Here is a 24,750-nt window from a genome sequence, read left to right on the forward strand (position 1 = left end):
TGTGAACCTTAGATTGATATTATAGCTAATCTAATACTCTGATTGGTATTGTGATTAACTCATTGTTAGAGAAAAGAGATCTGTTGTAAATTCTTTGAAAGGTATACAAGCTGAAACTTGCTTTCTGCATCATAGCTCAATGTGGGGATTTTTAATGTATTTACTGTTTATGCAACCGTGGGGTAGTAATTGTGGGCAGCGAATAAAATTACCCTTTAGCTATTGGATCTGCAAGGCAGATGGTTCATAGGTAGTGTGTAGGTTGTATAATTAACTATCCTCTAGTGTTTGTTGAATTCACAAAGAAAAGTTCAGAGCGTCAGGTCCCCATTTCGTTATGAGTCAGGTACATCTCAGAGCATTAGTGTGAAAGCTCCAGTGGGACTTACTTGTCTGGAGAGTACTTGTCCAATACTCTGCATTTGGACTCAGCAGCAGGACAAAATGCAGCAGGACTGGCTTTGCACAGCGTCGCTTTGGTCCAGCAAGTGCCTTTAGCCATCCTCAGAGGTGGCGGAAGCAGAAGATCCTGGAAGAATAGGCAAGAAGGTAGGAGCAGTTTTTCTAGTGCCAGGCAGGGTGAGAAGTAGCAGAGATCTGGGGAGCAAGTGAGAAGGAGGAGCTCGAATGTGTGGTGCCAGGCATTGCCTTTTCTCACATGAGGTTCAGCTGTAAAGAAACACGAAAAAAGTGTTGGAAAAATTCTGGATTTCTGTTTGTGTGTTTCCAATCTTCACCTTCTTAACAAAACCTCATTATGGTATGTATGTTGTGTGGAAAGCCTTGGGCTATCACTTGTGCTATCCTTTTAACATTTTTTTAAATAAATATACTCAGAATCATTTGCATTGCATGTGTCCAAATAGAAAGCATCTAATCTATATTTTAATTTGCTTTAAATTATTTAACTTAGCCATCTCTGCTAAAAATATGTGAACAAGAGACTTTCCAGCTTGTTGTGGAATTCTGTCCTCTTCCTGCCCAGCAAGGCAGCAGCAGGCAGTGCATCCTTAGTTCTCCTAAAGGAATTCTTTTCAACTCCAAAAACATGTCCTTCACTGTCCTGTATTGGCAGAATTTTCTGTTACTGTGCAGCATTAGATTGAATATTCCTTCATTTGTTATCATGGAGGTAAATCTGACTGGTGAAAACTGGTAAACTTGTAATCATTCCCATTAGCCTGTGTGTTGGCATGGTTCATGAAAGCTCGCTCGTGGGTTGGAACTTAGTGTGTATGCAGCATCCAGCACACTCCCCACTTTCTTTGAGGTATCCTTCTGTAGTAATTCCAGTGTAAAAATAAATAAATCAATCATTGATCTCTGAAACGATTTCAGACAAATGATAACTCATTAACTTCCATGTCAGTGTGACATGCTTCAAAATGAAGTGTTTCATATCTTTCACAGAAATAAAACCAAGATGGTGTATGTAATGCAATTGATTTCAAGGGCTTCTGGACAAGTAAAGTGCTGGAGTGTTAATTGGAGACATTCTGTGTACAGCTGTGTTTGTGTAACACTGTTCACTGATGGTCTTTTCCAGACTTTTCCTGAAGCCTTGCACGGCATGTAAAGATAAATGGGCAGGCAGATCTTTAAAACAGTTAATATTTTTGTCTTGTTTTTATTTAAAATCAAAATTGCCAGCCTTTGTTATTAAGAAATAAGACAACAGTATTAAAACAATATCATATCATGAAAGGAAATCTCATTTATATAGTGCCTAAATTCCAAATTGATGTGCCCTCCTATGAAGTAGGGATGAAATCCATCCTCCATAGATCTCACAAATGAAAAGGCGAAACTTACGCTTATAGAAGCAGCAAATGGAGGAAAAGGTATGAAGAACATGACTTTTTATAATGCAGACCTTATCCAGTGTGCATGTGATGCAGTAATGATGCGGAGGTTTTGGTCTATATTACTTGATTCAGCCTTAACCAAAGGTACGCTAGCAGAATTTGCCATCTGTTGCTCTTCAATATCCTTTGTATCAAGCTTTGTTCTTACAGCTAATGTAATGAAAATAACTGGTGCCGTATTTTAGCTGAAATAGAAAACATTGGCATGTGAGATGGTTGAGACAATGCACCATTTCTTTCTGGGAGCATGTTTATATTTCAAACAAGAGTTGAAAAAACATTGAAGCCAGAAATTTCAGATTGGCTCCTAGATCTGCCGAGATATGCTCATTTGATCCGTATTGCTCTTTCCAATAAAGAAAAAAAAAAAGTTTTCTTAGTTTTGCTATTGTTTCTTAGCATAAATCACAGCAACAGTATATACTGAGATTTGTGAGATTTCACTGTAATTAAATACGTTGTTTTCTAGAAGATACTTTTAAAATCAGTGTTTAGAATTTTTTACAGAATAGGAAGACACAAAAACTTATTGTGGTTCAAAGACTTGAAATTTTTTAAGGAAGTGCTGAAGTTCTGGTAGAGAACACTGCCTGTTGTGGGATGCTTTTTGTTCAGGCTGATTCCAATACTGAAAGAGGTTTTTTTAGTATTGTTATGTAACAGAGAGGTTATTTCTAAGCAATGCAAAAAAAATCACCAAGTCATGTACTGACACTTATTCAGAGAGATTCAGTAACTTAAGATATGTTGAATTAGCAAGACTGAAGACAGAAATTACATTTGTGTGATGAACTGCTGAGTTTCATTTTGGCCAACCCCAAGTGCTTGAAAAGAAGCAGGAAGACCACTGTCAGGTGCTCCTGCATGAGTAAAGTTGGAAAATGTACTCATACAGTGTAGAAAGACAACACTTCTCATTAAACTTAATGTATTTATTAGTATTCATAATGACTAGATTTTCTCTAACTTTTTTGCTGTAATAGATGTAAAAGAAGTTACCTTAAATCACAGCTTGCCTACTTTTTAGGAAGCATGTAGTTCGTCAGGTTTAGAAAGCCTTGCCTTATCTGAATTTGAGCAAATGCTGCTTCAGTGATACAGTTCACTGTATTAGTTTACGTTGTATTATTAAATTGCTTTGTATTACTGGTATATTAATTTATTCTGTAATATAACTATTTATTAATATATCTTAGAAGGACTGAGATTTGACATAGAAAAGGAAGGTACAATTATTTTTTTGTTGTAGGTAGCAAAGATAACTCAAGTTATTGCAACTTTTTCTGGAGTTTTCCTTTGTTTTTGCTTTGTCTCAAAGCATCACAGGTATTATATTACAACAGAAGTATTTAACTATGGTAATATTCCAGATAAGTTTTGTTACAGAATGTTGGAAATAATGCTTTATGCATAGCATCACAAACTGTGTGATGTTGTTTTCACATGTTCAAATGTTAACAGTTTCAATAAGACCATATGACTAGAAGCTTGTATTATTAGTTACCTAGTCCTGTGTGCACGTCTTTGCAGATTAAAACAGTGACAGAGAAATACCAGGTTGGTAGGCTAGTTGATTTGCATGCAACTTTAGTGCCAGGATAGATAATAAAAATTCCTGCAGCAGTCTGTAGCAGTTTGGTTTTAAGTTGCTGTTTTGGTTGCTTTAAAGAACACCTGTAAGTCCTCAACTTCTCAGTGTTTGGGGCTTTTTTTCCTGGTATTTACTGAATAATGTCTTTCTGAATTGATTGTTCTCAAACTTGCATGTTATGATTGAGTATTGTGAAAACAAGTATCTTGCTATGCAGACGCTTTATGCATTTTGAGGCATAAACGTTATCTTTTCCTTGTGAGTAGAGCTGAGATGCATCATGCTTTAAAAGAATGTAGTTGTGTGAAAACAGAGTATAGGCTTTATGTTTAGGTTTGTATGTTATTTTCAAATATAATGTTGATTTATATGTGCAGATTTACTGGGGTAGGGGACATTTAGCATCTCCTCCAAGTAAGTTATCATTTATCTGACTCAACTACATCTGTGTAGATCTCTGTGCTACTCATTTTGGATCGTTGAGAGCAGCTGTGGCCTTGACCACCCTGACTAGCTCTAAACTGGACAGGATCAGATCCCTGTTTGGCCCCAGGTGAACTTAACACAAGATGTAAAGGCTTACTGCACAAGTAGCAGAGGGAGATGTGGTGGCTTGAACTGTTTTCAAATGCCAGTTTGTACCGTTAAACATGATGGAACCTGAATGTGTGATTCTCAAAATCCTGTGGCTCTCCAGATCTACTCTGTTGTTAGAGTGCTGTGGATGAATGCTATGTGTAGTAATGGCTTTGATTATTAATATCTTCAGCTACTGTGTGAAGATATTCTTGTATATTCAAGAGCCCTAATTGAAGTGGTCTTACCACAGAAGGAAATCAAGCAAATCACCTTGATTTGACCTTAACATTTTCCAGTTGCAAAGATGCCAGCAGAATATGAATCAAAACAATACTGATTGTAAACACATTCCAGAGAAGCTGGCTACTTTCTGCTGTTTCAAGTATGTGATTGAAGTAGTTGGACTTCCCTTATGGTCAATACGATATTATTTGTATAAATAAGAAAAAACAGAATCCACTCTAAGGATCCTAAAAGTGCAATTACAATGATGAAGAAAATAGCCAATAATAATTATATTTTTTAAGTGATATAGTCAGTATAATTTTTCACTTTTCTAAGATGTTTACTACAGTGAGAAATTTCCTAGTTTATAGTTATAGAGATAAATTTCTTTATGGTCTTTCAAGACCGATTTGGTCTTTTCTCAAATGTCTTCTTATCCTTGTTTCTACTGCCAAGTATTCATAGAAAACAGTATCGGTCTCTGTTTTGTAAGATTTCTGCATTTCAAAAAGGAGAGTTTGATCACTTTATCATCGTGACAGCCTTTGAATTCAGTCAGACCAGCACAAGCAGCTGCACGTGTGAGAAACAAGACCTGTGCCAGGCACTGGCTTAACTTGTATTCCATTATAATGGCAGCTACACTTCAGAATCTCTGCTGGAAGTGTATTTTTGATCTATGCTATAATAGCATGTGCCATTACTGTGGCCATTTCACAGGAACAGCTACTGAGTCCGTGTTCTCACCAGTCACTTCTCTGTGATGACCTTTTTGTCTGTTACAGAAACTTCCATTGGCTACCATCTGTGGCTTGGGTAAAGAACAGCAGCAAGATTAAATCTTTGAGATCTTCCGTAATAACTTGCCTGCTTAATGTCCCAGGCCCTTCTTGCCCACCAAAGCTCCCAGATTTGGAAGGCACGAGGGACAGTTGTTTTGACAGTGCTAAACATGATCAATCACAAGGGAATTCCTACCAGAGAAACTTTTTTCCAGATGGAACTTCTCATTAACACTTTTCAGGTTTGGTTTTTTGGTTTGTTTTTTTTTTTTTTTTTCTTCCTTCCCATAAACAGGCAGAATATGGTCATTTGAAAATACAGGCTATGTCTAGCTTGTTCTTTCCTAGGAACCTCGTAGAGTATCACCTGTTTTCTCTACAGACAAATGGTTTTGTTACTCTTGGAATTTCTTTTCTGCTTTAGCAAGTCCTGCTTGGCTTGACTGTAACTTTCACGTAATTCTATTATTATTTGACTTGGAAAACAACAGTTTTCAAAATTCATGGATGTGTAGATTTCTCCTCTTCACTTAGGGTGCTCTACTTTTTCATTTGTATCTCTTTTAAAGTAGGTATGCTTCCCAGATAAGTAATTATTTGTTGGTTTAGATGTATGTTGAATACTCCTGTGTGTCGTCCATTACTTTGGATAAGTATGGATGTGTTTGGTAGCACTAGCATCAGACAGCTCTGCTGAGCTCAGCTGGTTGGTTTCACCACTGTGTTTTCTGTTTCATAAGGTTTGTTCTTCTCAAATCAACAACTTCAGTTGCAGATCTACCTACTTAAATTATCTTTCCATTTGAAATTTAGATTGGCCTATAACAATGATCCATGGCTATTTCAGCAACTGTTTTGTTTTTTTTTTCCTGTTCTGTGTTTTAGGTTTGAATATGTTAAGTATTTTTTTGTTGTTGGTGGTGGTTTAATTGTTCTTTCATCATTACATCCATGAATACATGTGCTCCAGTGCTGTGATGATTATCCATGCATCAATCAATGTCTAGAAACTTGGTCTTAGGACCAAGTTTCCAGTGGTATTTGTTTCTAATAGAGTTCCTACCCCAAAACTTAAGTGGCCACTGCTAGGAGCTATCTCTGCTGTTGGAGATTCACTGAAAAGCATTAATGGTTATTCTGTAAACTCTGTCCTTTTTCACATTCAGGAACACCAGTTACAGAAATTAACAAGTGACTTCTGTCTGGAGTTGAAAACTGGTAATGTGGCTATTTCTGTCTTTTAAATTTTGCTTTAGTCAGTGGATCTTACAATTCACCAATGGATTAAGTCTATAATAAATTGTAAATATTACAAAACCGTCTATTGTCAAGACAATAAATAGCTTATTAAGAAAGACTTTATTTGTTGAAAGTTTGTAGCTTTGAGCATGCTATACTTTGCATGGACACAAGTCTTTCCGTCTTTTGCAAATAGGTCGTCAGTGAGGTTGAACCATCATATCTTCAGAATTCAGTGTGAAACCAGTTCATATTGCCATCCCAGTAAATAGTACTTCACTTTCATGAAGGCTTACTTGGGGATAATGAGGTCTAAAGACTCAGCCCACCCCAGTGAGGTGTCTGTTGATGACAAGTATGGAACAAGTTACCAGCCTCGTGTCAGAGCTTTGTCCTGTGCCAGTTCTACTACATTTTTGTTTGTTTAAATGGTTCATATTTTTAATTCCTTTCTAGGACAGGAGAAGTGATGGTGATGATCTGGGTTTTGGAACAATTTCAGACTGGCTTCTCCAAGCTGAGCGCTGGCTTCCTGGCATGGGTCTCGGCTTTGGGGACAGGCCTGACCCCTGAAGTGCAGGCATGCCTGGCAGCGCGGTGCAGGGGTCCTTGTGCTGTCCCCTGCACTGGCAGCACTGCAGCAGCTGCAGTTTATAGGCAGGTTAATCCTCCGGGGAGGAAGCCTAGGTTGTCCTGGTCTCGATTATCAACCTTGCACGGTTGTGTGTCTGCGTTTCAGTGCACCAGGCAGGCATGCTTTGTTTGGTGTGGCTGGCCTGCGCTGAATGCCAGTGTTATTCAGATCCCTGTGTGCTGCTTCACCAGTCTAAAGACAGAAACTCTGCAGAATGGCATGGGCATGTTGCTCTATCAGTTCAGCAGCAAGTAAATGCTACCTTTTAAGGTGATTGTAAATTGCAAGTTTACAGTCTTCTGGCTTATTCCATGCATCTGACAAAATTGCTGAGCATATCCTTCCTGTGGCTTAGCAAGAGGATGTTGACAAGCAGCAACAGCATCAGTATTAAAAGCGGATAAAAATGGGACAAGGTAGTACACGAGTGTGTTTACTTTGCTGTATTTGAACATGTTGATCTGAAGTCTCCTAATGCCTTGATGAAGTCTATTTTCAGAACATGTAGAAAAAGATTTTAACAATGTTTGTCAGAAGGTGTGTTGAGAGTTACTTGGAGTTAACCAGCAGCAGTACTGTGGAGAAACATTACAAACTATATTTGCTGTTGTAAAGAAGTAACTTCTTTAACAATGTTATTTGAAGACTATATAATGCAGACATTTTTCATTAGGTTTTTATTGTGCTTTTGTTTGACAAAAGACATGGAATGTTATAGGCATCCCTCGAGAAGGGTAAGGTATATTTTTGAGCCTGTTTTTGCATTTCCTTTGCTGAGCATGTTAACATGTGCTCTGGCATTTGCAGCTTTACCTGTTTGGTCATATGAGAACTGAACTAATAAAGAATGTACTAGATGAGCTTTAAAATTAAAGAAGAGGCTAAGCCCTCTGTAGAACCTTTTCTGTGCCTTTACTGAAAAGTTCCATTTAAAAATTTTGAGGCTTGAAGTGGTGTCTCACAAGTAGGCAAAAACCGAATAGAGTAGATGCATATCCTGTTAACATCGGTAATATATCCTGCTGTCTGTAATATTGAAAAGACAACTAGCAGCTGACTTAAAGCACCTGGCTGAAATGTTTCATTTTTAGATAGCATGAATGATATGTGTAACAAATATTTTCAGTTCCTGTGGTATAGTAATACAGGTGTTTCTTGTTGATTCCTTCCTTTCAAATTGGATTGGGTTTAGTACTTTATTCTGCTGCAGGGTTTTGGGGCATTGTTTGGCTTGGGGTGCCTTTCTGCCTGCTGTTCTGCTGCTTCCTCTTCCTTACTTTACAGTGCCCAGAAAGTTCAGTACAGTATCAGCTATTTGAAATTGTATATGTTTTTATGAAGCTTAAGTAAGATGTTTTATAAATGGAAAGATATGCCTCTAACTACAATTACTGTTTAAGTGTTGTATGAAATAGCAATCTTGCAAGTTCTGGAAGTGCATTCTTTTCTGCTGTTGTCATCCATGAGTGTATTTCCTGAATTATTGTATTGACATTTTCCTGGACTCGCACAGTGCAAGCAAGAGCAGGCTTTCTCTGGTTTGAAAGTGGAAATCCCCTAAAACGATACTTAATTGTGTTCTTTTAAGACTTAAAGTTGTGCAATTTTTCAACTATTTTGTGTTGTTGAGAGGATTTGCTTTTGATAGCTGTGTTTTAAACCCCTCATTTTGAGCTTGATGTTAAAGCACAGCAAAAAACATAACTTCAAATGGGGAAGAGCCCCCCAGTATTCCTTTTAGAAGAGACAGTAACACTTAAATAATTAATGTCATTGATGTTGTCTGATACCTGTCAAGGAAATAGCAGTAGCTTTTAAATATTATTCTTGATGATTGTTTTGTCTTTCCTTCGGCGACTTCAATATTTCAGCTGTTACCACTTTTCCCAATAGTCTCTGTTTTGTATACAAACACAGGCAACTCCTACATAAAATTTGTGTAGCTTTGCTTACTCTTTTCTGACTTTTCAATTGATTCAACACAAAGTTGGGTGTACATAACTGGATATTCTTCTTTAGCTAAGCACACTGAGAAGATGGTGCGTTTCAGTGCAGTGGGAAATGGAAAATAAACAGGAGAGATAAACTGAGATATATTTCTCTCTTTTGCCATCCTCCCTCCTCCCTCCCCACGCCTTCCTTTTTCTTTGTTACAGGAAAGGATGTTTTGATTATAGGCATCCCAATTTCATGTTGTATTGCCAGTTGTATTCTATACTGCAGTTGTTCCTGCTTCAGTGCAGGACTTTGATCATCTCTGTAGCTTGGATGAACTTCAGTATAGGCAAGGCAGAATTTTGCATGTGGAGGTAATGTAATCAATAGGTATCACTGGGATGGCTATATAAGCTTCAACATTCAGTTAGAGTTGGGATTGGCTGCTTTTGAGCTTGGCCTTTGGTTTTAGATAGGTTCTTCTATAGTTCTCGCTCTGAATGCTGTCCCTGCTGCTTCATGACACACATGTTCCCCTCCCCTGTTCCAGCCATCATGTACAAAATGCTGGCAGTGTTGCCACATTTTATTTGTTATCCCAGGTAGCTGTGTTGAGGCAGTGCCGCTGACAGCCCATTTCAAGCCTTCTTCCAGTGCAAGTGAACTGTTAACTAATGCTTTGATTACAACTTTCTAAGAAGTTACACTGGCCACAAGTTACAAGGCCGCATGGCAGCGGCAAAAGCTTTACATTCAAGATGTATTTCTTCTGTTTCTCTTGTCATAGAACAAAATTAGGTAGACTTGATAGAATGTACTCTCGACAAATCCACACTATTTCTTAACACTTGAACCTCTAGGGTCTGTTACTGGTTTTGAGGTGCTTAATTTTCCCTGCTCAGAAATTAGAATTAGACTAGAATATGGGTCAGGGAATTAAAAGGTAGAAATAAGAATGATGTTGTTGTGACCAGTATTTGAAATTCCATTGAAACTTGGGATTTGAACTTTTGAAGTACATTTGAGTCATGTTTCCAGTCTTTCAGTAGCTGAGGTAGGCAAGTTAGACACTATCTGAATTGTGTCTCCAGCTGATAAACTTTGATGCAAAATATTGCCATCTCATGATAAAATTGTATGCCTGTAGCAGTTTTTACAGGGAGAAATGTTTTTCAGTGAGAGAAGAATATCACATCTTAGTATCATCGAGTGTTGCATAAAGATGCAGTACTTGCAAACAACAGGAAGCCTGTGAATACTGATCTGAGAGTTTCTTGGTTTAACTGGGCATCAGTAAAAAACCTGAACCATTGGCTATCATTCAGTATTTATTTCCCTTGTTGACTATCTCCGCACTTAATCTTTATTCTTTCCATTTTCTATCCCTCTGGATATATTTTACAGTTTTCTGCCCCTCTGAATTTTCTTGTTGCTGTGTACTGAATTGTCTACATTTTGCACTGTGGGCATCTGTACTATGTATGCACATTTGCAGTACATATGCACTATTTCAGAGTGTGGCTAAAATTATTGACATTATTTAATGTACCATTGACCTGACTTTTTTCCCTTACAGCACTTGCAAAAAGTTTCGTGCCTAGCCAAACATTTTAATCTGAGTGTGCATAACTTTATAGTTATGCTTCTGTCATCTACCCCCTGCTGTGGGAAGGCATATGGTTCACTTTGATAGGAATAGTTCATATAATTTTACATTTATCAACATTATCTAATTTACTTTGCTTTATAACTTTCTTCAAGTTACTCAGTTATCTTTGGTCTCCTCTAATCATAATGTCACTCATAAGTTTTGGTGCTTCACAGCTTTTCATATCTTTATAAAGTATTAGTGGAAATACTAAAATTGAGTAGCATTATGTGTAGTCTTGCTACCAGTACTTAACGATTTTAAGGGTAAACAGTGTCAAATATACCTCAGAGGAATAATACCAATGATACCTCTGCTTGAGGGAGATTAGAGAACTGATTGAAGTGTTGGTAATTTTGGCCTTAAAAGCCAGATGTTTGCTGTCTAATTCATGCAGAATATGCTATACAAAACTTTTTTTTAGCATCTAGCTTGGAGAAGAGAGAGCTTCATTTGCTTAAATATAGAAGTTTGCACACAGAGCATTCTTAGCAATAAACTGAACTTTGCTGTGCATGCAGTTTCAGAGTAAAATGAGGAGTATGCTACAGTTTAATGATTGATAAAACTATATTTTAGTAAAACCTATAGCTAATCTATAGCCATATTTATTAGAGAACAGTGTTATTCCCCAATCTGTCATTGTTATGCGAGAATTTGACATTTCTGTAGTAATCATTTGAGCAGGAACAACCATAGGTTGCATTAAAGAACTTATAAACATATCCCAAGTAAAATCATAGAATCATAGAATAGTTAGGGTTGGAAAGGACCTAAAGATCATCTAGTTCCAACCCCCCTGCCATGGGCAGGGACACCTCACGCTAAACCATATCACCCAAGGCTCTGTTCAAGCCAGCCCTGAGTACTGCCAGGGATGGAGCATTCCACAACTTCCTTGGGCAACCCATTCCAGTGCCTCACCAACCTCACAGTAGAGAATTTCTTCCTTATATCCAATCTAAACTTCCCCTTGTCCTAGCACTACAATCCCTAATGAAGAGTCCCTCCCCAGGATCCTTATAGGCCCCTGTCAGATACTGGAAGGCTGTCTCCACGTAGCCTTCTCTTCTCCAGGCTGAACAGCCCCAACTTTCTCAGCCTGTCTTCATACAGGAGGTGCTCGAGTCCCCTGGTCATCCTCGTGGCCCTCCTCTGGACTTGTTCCAACAGTTTCATGTCCTTTTTATGTCAGAATCAGAAGTTTCAGCATCATTAGTTTCTAGATTTTGCCTGGTATAGTTGGATTTTTCTCCCTGCTAAACCAGACTTAAGCTGCTGCTTGTTGGTCACTTATTCCTGAACCACAGTTCTCAGTGCAGCAATGGAGACTGCAGTGTCAATAAAAACACTCGAGTCCGTGCTATAAGAGAAATCACACCACTGAAGTAGTCTGGTTGGTTTTAAAGGCAGGATGCAACAAGGATTGGTAGCGTTCAGTTCCATGCCATCTCAGTGATACATGTAACACCATGTCCCCCAAAAACTTGCATTGGCAAAGAAATAGGAGTTCTGGAAGTCTCTTCTCTTCAGCTATCTTTTGAAATTGTGGTGGTAGCTGTTAATTTTTATCATTGGGAACATTGTTTATGTAATAGTTTTCTTCCAATATACTATATGACAGAATTGAAAAGCATACTTTTATAAATGCATATAAAATAAATTTGGTTTTATAATGCTTCCAGTTTAAATATCTGCCTTCAGTTAGTGTGCATCATGTCTAGCAAGAATGTATTAAGTAATACTTCAGTGATGATTTTACTGGGCTAGGAGAAAATATAAGTGGAAATTGAATAGCAGCGACAGTTATGGTTCTGCTTGGTGGTGTTTATATGTTAGAGTTATTCTCAGGTTAACTTCTGTTTGGTTGCTTGTAGGAGTTTTCAGGTGGCAGATTGAAAAAGTAGCAGTTTGGAGCTCTTACACTTTGCAAGCATTTAGTAGCAGCACTGCACAGCATATATGCACTGCAGTTACTCTTGTCTGTTACAGTTTTTAAGTTATGTTGGTTTGTGACATTCGTTCTGAATGACTTCATACCCTAAATTAACTGACACTATTCCAACACGAAACTAAGAATTTATCCTTCTATACATGGTTGAATGAATAATTGATGAATGTGTTTTATCACTGATAGTCTATTTGGAAAATCTAAAATCCTTCTGTGGTGCTATGTATCCCTCCTTCCCATCAGCCTGCACTAGGATGAGGCTGAACTTTATCCCTGAAGATAAATGTGATGTTTGTTTTCTGGTCTGCAGAACTGGTTTTGAGCACTGTGCTCTGATGAGGTGGTTCTAGATGGCAGTGAATGCAGATACATTGGCACAACAGAGCAGACTTGGTGTGGTTCAAAGGAAAGGATCAGATTTGGAGTCTGTCCTTTTTCTCTGAGGCATGGAGCCTTGTTGACTTAAACTACTGAAAACTTCATTGCCAATTAGCTTGTGGTACTCCATACATTTGTGAAACGTTAATGCCTTCCAGGCATCCTTCAAATGGCAAAGATTCTTTTTTTCTTTTAAGGTGAGCTACAAATACTGCCTCAAGCCTTGAAGGATATGATTGCAAATATGCCTTTATTCAAAATGGTTGCCTTGCTATACCTGTCTGATATCTTCTGGTGAATGGTTTGAACGCTATAAAAAATACTAATCTTGTGAGCATGTTACAACTGGATATTTGAAGATTTAGAATCTTGCCTGCTCACTAGAGTGGAGTTAAAGTATGTAGCCATGGGCCAAAAAAACCCCAGCACAAAAAGGCTGTTACTAGGAGCAGTAACAAAAGTAAAAATGTATTTCATTTATCCAAAAGCTAGGGTAATAATTTTTAATATTTTTAAAAGGGCATAGCACCAATTGCCTTTTGAACCTGCATGGATTTAAATTAAAAAAAAAAAAAAAAAAAAAAAAAAAGGAAAAAATGTATCCTGAAAAGAAAAAGGGCTGAGGAAGATGATAATTTAGCAGTAAGGTAGTTAAACCCATCTCCCACATTTCTTAGACAACATATCAGTTGCAGATAGGTTTCTTTTACTAGGGTGGGACTCTGTTTCTGTGACTGTGGAGGTGGTTTTATCCTGTCATTACGGAAGTCAGTTTCTTCCATGTTTTCATCTGATATTATGTTTTCTTCCCCGGATTCATCCTTAAGTCCACATGAACAAAACTTCTGCACTACTAATGTCCATAAACAAAAGTGATATCTGAATGGAATGCTTAGCCTGTAGTGTGATATTTGAAGCAACATGACTTACTGCATCTGGAAATTTTAAAACCTATTTTTCATGTAAACCTTTGAGCCATCTTTCACATTATCCATTTTTAATTACTTGCATCATCTTTGCAAGTGGGTAAGCTGTCATCTGCTGTTTTTTCATCCTACACATAACTATAGGCTGGTAGACATAATACGGAATTTGTCTTAGTTCAGTCACTTGATTGCACCAAGCTTGAGAATGTAAATCACTGCCTGGATTGTAGGTGAGAAACACTCCGTCCTTGTAGCAGGATGAAGCTAATGGGAACTACTCATGCCTGGAAGTGTACTGACATGTCTGTGAAGTAGCTCAAAAAAATCAAATAAATTTTAATCATGTCCTCATCTAAAAACTATAGAAATGTACTAAGTCTTGCTTTTTTTTTCCCTTATACTGTAAAGGATAGAAAAAGAAGAGTTTCTGACCAAGAGCTGAGATGCTTTGGTGCTTAAGTTTAGATTTATAAGAATAACTTCATTGTATAATAAATAATATGTCAGTGTGCCAGCAAGTTGGTTTTAGCTTTTCAGAGCTGTTTTTTTTTTTTTTTTAAATTCTGTGCTAATGAGTATTGCTTTCATGTCTTTGGTGATTTACTCCTGTTGCTTGAGTTAATCTTGTAGCTAGGAAATACGAGGTTTTTTAGTGATAAGATGTTGCTCATTGTTTTTCTCATGTTTCCTTCATGAAATACTGTCTATCTTATCCTAGTTGACAGCATTCATAAGAATTATATTACCTCTTCAGTGCAGATTACTCTGGTGACTGTTGTTACTGGCTTCAGGTCAGCAATGGGAAGCTTGGAAACAGGGAACATGGGTACAGAGAAGATCTGGGAGAATAACCTCTTTAAGGAGTGCAAGAGGAATACAAAGGGAGGTGAATAGGAACCTGTGGAAAAGCATCATGTTTGCTGTCTTGCAGGAACCTCGAAAAGGTCTGACTTTTCCTTGGGCTGCACTACAGGGGATTGGTTACTTGGTGCTGACAAAAAACTATCTGGCTATCTCTAAGAGAACAACAAGAGGAGCAGTGAAAAGTGGAGAGTTGAGACTAACAGGAATGAAGAGTTAAAACATAATTTCGTACATTCAGTTTAGTGAATTCTCTTTTTTCTTCTCTCCTCCTTAACTGTGTATTCTGTTCCTTTTTTCCATCAGTGATTATACGGCTGCAAAATCAACTGGTTCAGAAAAATACACCCCTACCTCCCACCGAAAAGGCACAGCTTTGTGTCAGATGAACTCGCTGAACCTATTTGCTTTGCAGCTGTTTGGCCATTTGGTCAGACACAAAAGAAAGTATTACCCATCTTGGCAACCTACAACCTCACTGCATGCTCAGAGGACTGGTGTGAAAGCCAGGATTGGCAGGCTACTAAAGAAAACTGGTGATTCTGCCCTGTCACCAATGCTGAGGTGCCAAGGAGTCTGCTGCATTTGTACAAAACGAGAACATCTGAGAGATTTTTAGGAGTCGGAGCTTTTGCGTGCTAGATGAAAGCAAGCCAATTGTGTATAGTGGAGGCTATGGGTATCCTGAGGCAGTTAAAGTGGCTGTTAAATCATGATTTACTTGGGCAAATCCTTGCAGCTGCCTAAAGAGATGGTCTCTGGTGCACACTTCTGGGATTGAAAGCTAACTCTTTTTGGAGGCTCAGATCCACCTTACCGCACGGTTTCATGAAACCATTTGAGTGTGCCTCCACGGTAGAGAAGACAGAAAAGCTGCTATTTTCAGAATTGTGTAGGGTATTTCAGACTAGAGGCTTCAAATTGAACAGCTTTATTTTCATAGAATCATAGAATCAGCTAGGTTGGGAAAGACCTTTAAGATCAAGTCCAACCTTTACCCCCGGACGACCAAGGCCACCACTAAATCATGTCACTGAGGGCCTCATCTACACAGTTTTTTGAATGCTTCCAGGGATGGTGACTAAACCACTGCACTGGACAGCCTGTTTCAATGCCTGATCCCCCTTTCTGTGAAGAAATTGTTCCTAATATCTAGTCTAAAACTTCCCTGATGCAGCTTGAGGCTGTTACCTCTTGTCCTATCGCTTGTTACTTGGGAGAAGAGACCAACTCCCAGCTCACTACAACCTCCTTTCAGGTAGTTGTAGAGAGTGATAAGGTTCCCCTGAGCTTTCTGTTCTTCAGAGTAAACAACCCCAGTTCCCTCAGCCGTTCCTCCTAAGACTTACTCTCCATACCCTTCACCAGCTTCATTGCCCTTTCATGGACCCGCTCCAGCACCTCAATATTTCTGTTGTAGTGAGGGGCCCAGAAGTGAACACTGGATTTGATGTGTGGCCTCACCAGTGTCAAGGGGGATGATCACTGCCCTGGCCCTGCTGGCCACACTATTTCTTATACAGCCCAGGATGCCCTTGCCTGCTTGGTCACAAGCTGGCTCATGTTCAGCTGGCTGCTGACCAACACCCCCAGGTTCTTTTCAACTAGGCAGCTTTACAGTCGCTCTTCCCCAGGCCTGTAGCATTGCATGGGGTGGTTGTGGCCCAAGTGCAAGACCCAGAATTTTGCCTAGTTGAACCTCATGCAACTGGCCACAGCCCATCAATCCAGCCTGTCCAGATCCCTCTGCAGAGCTTCCTATCCTTCAGCAGATTAACATTCCTGTGCAACTTGGTTTCATCTGCAAATTTACTGATGGTGCACTCAGTCCCCTTAACCAGGTTGTCAGTAAAGATATTAAACTACACTGTCCCTAATACTGATACCTGAGGAATACCACTTGTGACCAGTTGCCAACAAGATGAAGCATTTAACAATTAAGAAAAATATATTTAAATTATTGACAAGATGTTCTTTTTATCAGACTGAAATCCACAGAAAACAGTAGCAAATTATCCTTGTCTACTGCTAGTCTTCCCCAAAGCTTCAAAGAATCTCACATTACACTTTAGAGCTATACTAGAACCATTTATACCATTCACTAACTGTGGTTCTGCAACTTCCACCAAAAATACCTCAAAACATTTAAATTTTTCAGTTCTTATGCATTCTCTGCAATAGAACAGAACTGAAATCTGGAAGCATTTCTCATACTTAGTAATTTTAAGATGTGAACAAGGTATGCTGAAATGCATTGCACAGAGCAGTAGAACAGTAAAATATGTTTTCTGAATTCTCATTATGGCTACATAGATCTTGGTATCATTAATGTGCAGGAGCAATTTGAGAATGAAAAGAGCCAGAATACAAGGAAGCTTTAAGGTGTTTCTGTAGATGATTCTTGTGTATATTGTGTGATCCATCAATGCGTAAGGTTTGTAGGAAGCAGTCCTGCATCCATCCTGACTGCAGTTTAGTAGCTGTGATACTGGGTTGTAGGGTATGAGGACTTGGATCGACTGGGAAAGATGTAGAAACCAAGTTTCCTGTTCTGGGTGACACCTAACTGCTTTGCCATGACACAAGAGGCAGGCAAAATAATTGTGAATCTGATTTTTTGTAGGATGAAGTCTGGTTGCTTGTTTTCCAGTAATGATTCAGTTATGCATACCTAAAGGAGGGACTAACACACTAAGTCCAGGGAGCATCTTCAGCCAGTAAATTCAAGTCTTTTACAAGGAAGAAAGAGGTGACTGTGAAAATCTGACTTGACTTTCTGAGCTGCTTTCCTTAAAGGGTGTTCCTAGACAGAGGCATGGTGGTGGGAACTGGGTCCTCTGTGGGGCTGGGCTGTGGAGAGCATCTCACATTCCTGTTCTTCCCTCTCTTGCACCTTGTCACCTGCATGGCAGCTGCCTGGCCACGCAGGAGGCGAAGTGAATGGGCATACTCGTTGGTATTAGCTGAAGTATGTACATAAGTTTTTGTAGGATCAAAGCCAACAGTTGTCTAATCTTGAAATCAAGATTAGAAAATTGGTAACTTTGCCAAGAAATGTGTTGATTTAAAGAACAGTAATTAAAACAACTGCCTATGCGGAAGGGTATAGCTCTCTAATTACACCTTTTTGCACAGCTATAGATGTACCTTTGACACTGACATCTTCATTAATAATCTGATTGGTTTTCCTCTGAGTGTTTTTACTAGAGACTTAATGTTGGGTATATTTTCAGTTCAGACAAATTACCATGCCTTCCAAGTGATTCAGATGAACATTTTCTTGACTGGTTTGTTACAGAAATTTATTACATATATGATGAAGAGTTATTTCACAGTGCTGGGGTGAGAAGAGAGTGACAGAAAAATTATGAAAGAGACAAATTGAGATCATCTTCATGTCTGTGTTCATTATATCATATCTTTGTAGAGGTTTTTAGTTGGTCTAGTTTTAAGCATTCATTTAGACAATATATTTTGAAAGTGATCACTTAAAAAGAATTGCTACTGTATTTGTATAGTGCTTTTGTGGCACATCATAGAATGGAAGCTTCAAAAAGTCAATTTTATTTTTTTCTTTTTTCAAATAAGTAAAAAAAAATGCAACCAACCTGTGCTTTTCTTCCATGTATGTCTTAAATAAAATTAAGAAGTGTCATTTGTTTGATGGAATAAATATTGCATTGATTTCAGTACTTTAAAGTCTCATAACTTATCTTTTGTAAACTGTAGTTAAACCTTTGGAAAGAACTGGAAGTTTGAAAGTGTGACCATGATGACTTGTACTAGTATTGGCTGGGATAAAGTTTAATTTTTTTTTTTTTCATAGTAGCTCCTATGGGGTTATGTTCTGGATTTGTCACCACAGCATTGTGGATAACTCAGGGGTGTGTTAGTTACTGCTGAATGGTGCTTGCACAGGTTCATGGCCTCTTCTGCTCCTCACCCTGCCCTGCCAGTGAGTGGCTGGGGATGCACAAGGAGCTGGGAAGGGACGCAACTGGAACAGTGGACTCCAACTGACCAAAGGGATATATCAGACCATGTGGCATCATCCTCAGCAATAAACGCTGAGGGAAGAAGGAAGGAGGGACACATTCAGGGTGATGGTGTTTGTCTTCTTTGAGTCACTGTTACATGTGATGGAGCCTTGCTGTCCTAGGAATGCCTGAACACTGCCTGCCCATGGAGAGCGCTGAATGAATTCCTTATTTTGCCTTGCTTGCGCATGCAGCTTTTACTTTCTCTGTTAAACATCCTTTATCTCAACCTATGAGTCTTTACACTTTTACCCTTTGATTCTCTCCCCTTCCCACTGGGGGGATGTGAGTGAGCAGCTGCCTGGGGCTGAGCTGCCCACCAGGGTAAGACCACAACAAATCTAAATATTTAATTGATTTAAAGCTATAGAGATGTGCAACTGCATATTTGGGATTTCAGTGCTGCCTTTTCTTATTAAAAGACTGGCTTTGTTTAATATCCTGTATTTTGTGCTTCTCACCTAGAAATCCCAAAGCAGAGTGGACACTTCCCTGGTTACTGTGCAGATAAAGATGTATTGGGATGTATGGACAAGAAAGCAGCCCATTTCTGGAAGAAGCTCATGTGTTACTTGTGAGAGTTTTGGAGACATGATCTTCTGTTACTTAGCAAATATTTGTAATAGCAATTATTTCTTCATTTTATGCTTGCAAATTTAACAGTCCATTCGGAAACCTGAAACATTGAGTTGTAGTCACAAAAGAACCATGGAAAGTGATTTTAAAAATCAGGTATGACCCAGGGAATCATAACATGTATTCTGTGATTCTTTGGGTTATTACATCTTGATGAAAGAGTTCCTATACAAATAAAACCTTAAAGGAATATGTTTTCATTTTCTGAAGTCTGAGGTTACATCTTTCACTTTATTAGAGCATGGTTTTTATTCTGGTTGCTTGGATGCTGTTTGGTTGGTTCTAGGAGGAGTGAGGGTCCTTGAAGCGTTAGGTGCACACCAGGCTCACGGCTGGTGTACAGAAATATCCATGTGGCTGTCTTTGCATTAGCAAGCTTAACATGGAAAAAATCTTGTTCCAAAAATAGCCAAGTATGTCTGGTAATTCATTTGGTGGTAATTTGGCAGCCAAGTAGCATGTGGGATCAGTTAATATCTATTCTCCAGAGTAAGTTCTGTTCCCATTGCACAAGACCCACCTTAGTCTCCTTCAGACATGTACACCCACAAATGCTTTGGCACTGATTGAGATCGGCTGGGTGATGAAGGAACAGTGGTGGAAATAGTTATCTTGGGGGTTTTTTTCCCTCCTTTCTCCTTCTCTTTTTTGGGGTGCGTGTGCACTGTTGTCGTTGCTAACAAACCCTCTTGCCATGTGGTAGGGACTCCGGTAGCTGGTGGACACGCGGTGCTGCCAGTCCCGCCACCCCAGTCCCTCTTGTGCGCCTGCCCCACAGTGGCTGGAGCTCGGCACCTCGTCTGTCTGAACTCCCATCCCTTCCCTCCCTGATTCTGTCACTGAATCTCTGAATCTCAGAAAAGAGTTTGTTCAGAGCCAGCCAGGACTGGCAAGGCACTGAGGTGAGGCAGGCACAGGCCGCAGTGCACGCGGGGCTGTGGGGAGGGGCAGTGCTGGGGCCTGATGTCGGGGCCTCCTTTCCCCCAGAGTGGGACGTGGGTGAGGGGATGGGGTGGGAAGGGCTTCTCTGGGATTGTGGTGGAAGAGCAAGGAACTCTGGATTTAGATTTGTTCTGGATTAGGAGAAGGCATAGTCTCTAAATTGCCATGTTTGTGGTCTTGTTGGAAAGCGAAGTGAGGGAAGAAGGAAAAGGAGTTGCTCTTTGTGTCACTAAAGTAGCGTGTTCAGATTTCCCTTTGCAATCCTGACACCAGACACCTGGCAGCATGTTATTTGTGCAATTGCTTTTTCCTTGTTCCAGAAGATAAATGCGAGAATGGGCTGTTTATGCAGACTCTTTTCAGATCACTGGACAGTCTCCCTGTGTAACTTGTGCAGTCACTGAGGGGAGGTGAGACTCTTCTCCAGAAAGCAACTGAGCCAGAGTTAGGCTCTTGCTCTGATGTGCTTTTGGAAGCAGCTTTTTTTTTTCGTTTGCAGTGGTAGAAGCTGATGGGTGACCGGTTTCCTGCGCCACATTTTACCTCCAGGACCATTCCACTGCTCTCATCACTCATCTCACTTTAATTTCTCTGAAGTTGCTGTTTGATTCCCTCAATGGCTGATGTGAAGCTGCACATTATTCGTCTTACCAGCTCTTGTAGCAGACTACAATAGCGTGGTTCATGAAGTTCACCTGCTAACACACTTAAAGTGGCTCGTAAGCCTGAACTCAGGTCACCTCTCTGACAGTGCGTATGCCGCTATGCACAAAGCAGAGCAGAAGTACTTTCTCTTAAATCATCCCTTTTCTGGTTTCCACTCATGTTTTCTGCCCAGGGCTGCCTGCAGAAGCATAGAAGTCCTCTGACCACACGGTACTTTGCTTGTACTTAGCCTCTGTGTATAGGCACAAGTGCAGAAGATGCCCCAACAGGGTGAGCAATCCCGTAGGGCAATTCCACAGGAGATCATGTGGGGGTCAGCTCAGCTGTGCTTCCAGCCAAATCAGAATGTGCAGCTTTACACCATAGCCACTGATTTTGTAAGTGGTCTTGTTTCTTTTTAAGTAGTGTGTGCCCAGCTTTATGCTGTTTCAGCATTTGAAAGGCAGATGGTAGAGAAGGGATGGTTGCAGATAAAACAGGTCAGGACTGCGAAATCTTACAGGTCAGTTCCCAGCCTTGGAGCTTACCTGTGGTGTAATCTGCTCCTTGTGAAAAGAAGGAAGGTGCTGTTCATGTTTGTTTCCTCTAGGAATATGGAATGAGTTTGTTCTGAAAATCAAAAAATGAAATATTGACTACTTGTAATATCAGACCTCTTGAGTTTATTTTCTTTTTTCTGAAGGCAATTAAACCATGTTATGTGTATGTAAGCTACTTGAATACCACCTACTTGCTAGTTTCAAAGTGTGAGACACACTTTGTAACTATCTCTGTAATATTAGTCAAGAGACTTCTGTAGTTAAATAAATTGCTTTTTTTTACATATACTGGAATTGTTAGCTTGCTGCCTCTGCAGCAGTGAAGCTTGGAATACTTGAACGCTAATCCTGTCAGTCCTTTCCATGCTATCCATAGCCCAGGGCAATTAGTTTAACTTTTGTGTTTTAATTTCCTCATCTGCAAAAAGAACACTAGAAGCATTATTCACATTAACTTTTTATTGCCATAATTAGTCTCTTCCATGATTTGTTCCTAGTAGCAAAGCATTCTGCTGTTACATGTCAGTATTCCTTGCTAAAAACTGCACATGTGGTAATCTTTTACTGATCCTGGGTGTTTTTAATTTTTTACACTAGTATTTTTCACACACCTTGGATTTTGCAACTTTTAGTAACCACCACAAAATTGTGTTTTAAGAATAATCTTAAACATTGTGCAGCCTACTTTCTTCTGCCTGGATGTCATGTTCTGCATGCAATTCTGATTTCAAGTTATGAAGGTGAAGCAACATATGTTAATTAATAATATGAAGTTCTCTGCTAATTTAGTTCAGTTTGAAAAGGTTTTGGAAAAAAAAAGATAAGAGAATCGATAATCCTAAAACATCAATTTTAAACATCACTGGCTGAAAATGTAAGCTATTTCAAAATATTGTTATTACAGGCAAAATGCCAGCCCCTGAGCAGACCCCAATGGTGGAGGAGGGACTGCCACAGACAACACAGGAAGCTTCCACAGGCCCAGGCATGGAATCGGAGACCACTGCCACTACCATTTTGGCTTCTGTAAAGGAACAGGTACATTCTTTATTTTCAGAAATTCAGTATAGATTGTGAGTTAACCATTGTCTCTTATTGCATTGCTGGGAAAAGAAGGCATTGTTACTAAACATAATTGCTTCTATATTAGCATTAGTATAGTGTATTTTGCATAGCAGAATGTTAGAATCTGAATATAAAAGGTTCATTTTAATTGCTCTGAACAGAGCGTCATTATGGTATTCTGTTGGAATGTATGCACTGTTGTTGTAAATCAGACTTGAAATGCAGGTTTATTGTCGAAAAAAGAAAAGCTAGTGTAGAACTGATGCAGCATTCAGAACCAGTCTGTCCTGTGTCTTCTGCAAAGTTGCGTACAGTATTATAGAAATTTGTGCAGAAAGATTTGGTGTGATTAATTGTATTTTGTTAAAGAATGGGGTTTAAACTTTGAGTTTGGCTTCAGTTATCAATACCAAGGTATTTTAAATCTGCAACACATTCACAAACATGTACCTCAGTCTCTATAAGGAAAATTGTGTTGAAATCAATTTCAGCCTTAGTTTATAAAGATTGTTCAAGATGAAAAAGATTGCAGTTTTACAAAGAAACGTTCTAACTAAAGATTGTGGGTTTGTTTTTGTGTTTTGTTTGTTTTTAAAGAACACAAAGAGAGAAGCACAGTTTGGCTTTCCTTGTCAGAACTAGAAATACTGATCGTCTTGACTTCGTATGTAAATGTAACATCTGAATTTCAGAATAAATCTGCTGTCTTGGTTTCAGAACCTCTTTTAAGATAAATCACTATTTAATTCAAGATATTAACTATGAATGCAAACAGTTGATTCATTAGTAATCATACGTTGCTTCATATTACAATGCTTTTTTTTGAAGGTGAGAACTAGATTATATCATCTTGGTATGAATAGATTTCGTAGCCATAGAATCTTCATTCTTAAATAAAAATTTTCTGGAGGATGATGAAATTTGGGACATTATTTTTGTGCCTAAATGAATAATTTCAAAATTATTTCAAGATGACAGTATCAACCTTAATAATTTCTTAGCGATATTAAAATTAATGTTGAATCCTTCCCAGCCGAAGGATATTAACAATGCTGGAGGCTGTCAAGATATGAGTACTCAGTTGAGTTACAGTTTTCTTAAGTCATTTCTCGTTCTCTGAGACAGTAGTTTGCCTTGTGCCATTGTAGCTTATCACAAATGTCATTTAGAACTCATTTACTTAAAATCACCACAAATGTACTTTAAGTTGGTTCATTTTGTCTTGCAGTTTACAAAGCACATGTTTGTAATGTTAGCTTAGTTGATGAGAAGTACTGCAATAAATGACAGTGCTGTAATTGCTGGTGATCGCCAGCCAGTAACCCTGCTGCTGTGATTACTGCCTGAATTACTTTTGTGCAGCTTTGATGTGATAGTGGTTGCTTAAACTGAACAAAAAATTACAAGAGTGTTGTTTATAATAGGTAGATACAGAAGTATACAGTAGAAAGGTGTTTGTTAGCCCAAGAAATGTTTTTACTTTTTTATCTTAGAGAAAAAACGATAATGGAATATTTCCTCATTTTAAAAAGGAGGCTAAAACCTTTTCCCCTTTCCATTCATAAAAAGACTATTAAATATGTGCACCATTAAGTAACTCAAGTCTGATGAAAGGAAAAAATAAAATGCAAGTTGTGTTTAATGGTTAGTGAAACACAAACTTCAGGACTGTAGCCTAACTTTAATGTATAGACCCATTAGAATGAAGATGAAGATGGTGTATATTGTATTTCACTCTTGAAAATGATAATGTGAAATAATTCAGAGCTAAGCTATTGCTTTCTGGTATTTTTTTCTGTTGCTAATAATTAGGGACACAGACATGTTCAACACCCTTCCTGTATGGCAGGAAGCCCAGAACAGAATATTTTCCAGTGCAGTTATTTACTTTACTAAGCTTGAACAGAAACTGTTATGCTATTTGCTGTGGCCTAACTTCCTTTTGTACAGGAATCTCTCTCTATTTGTAAAATAGAGTTGCCACACCTTAACTTAGTTACTTCAGAAACACTTGCTACATTGGAAACACAATTCAGAAGAGCCTTTACTATTACCGGTCAGATTGTGCAAGATTTTATCTTACTAAAAACTTTTAAAATTACTACAATAGCTCTGAATTGGGTAAATTATTGAATGACTTTAAGCTTTTGACAGTAGTGACATAGATATAATTATATAAAAAGTTGCACCAGTTTGTCAATGAACCTACAAGCCACTTTAAATAAAACTCTACATTTATTTCTTTTTCCTA

At 38.7% G+C, this 24,750-nt stretch overlaps 1 protein-coding gene across 1 annotated transcript in view; it reads left to right on the plus strand.

Moving 5' to 3' along the window:
* The window catches only part of PKP4 (plakophilin 4), a 90,432-nt gene that overhangs the window by 5,133 nt on the left and 60,549 nt on the right, over positions 1-24,750 (plus strand). Inside the window, exon 2 of the mRNA XM_080621581.1 lies at positions 22,339-22,472. Within this exon, the coding sequence (XP_080477707.1) occupies positions 22,344-22,472 (129 nt within the window). The 5' untranslated portion in view covers positions 22,339-22,343. The remainder of the gene's footprint in view (positions 1-22,338; positions 22,473-24,750) is intronic.

This window comes from Psittacula echo (assembly GCF_963264785.1).
Source record: "Psittacula echo genome assembly, chromosome: 6".
NCBI lineage: Eukaryota > Metazoa > Chordata > Aves > Psittaciformes > Psittacidae > Psittacula > Psittacula echo.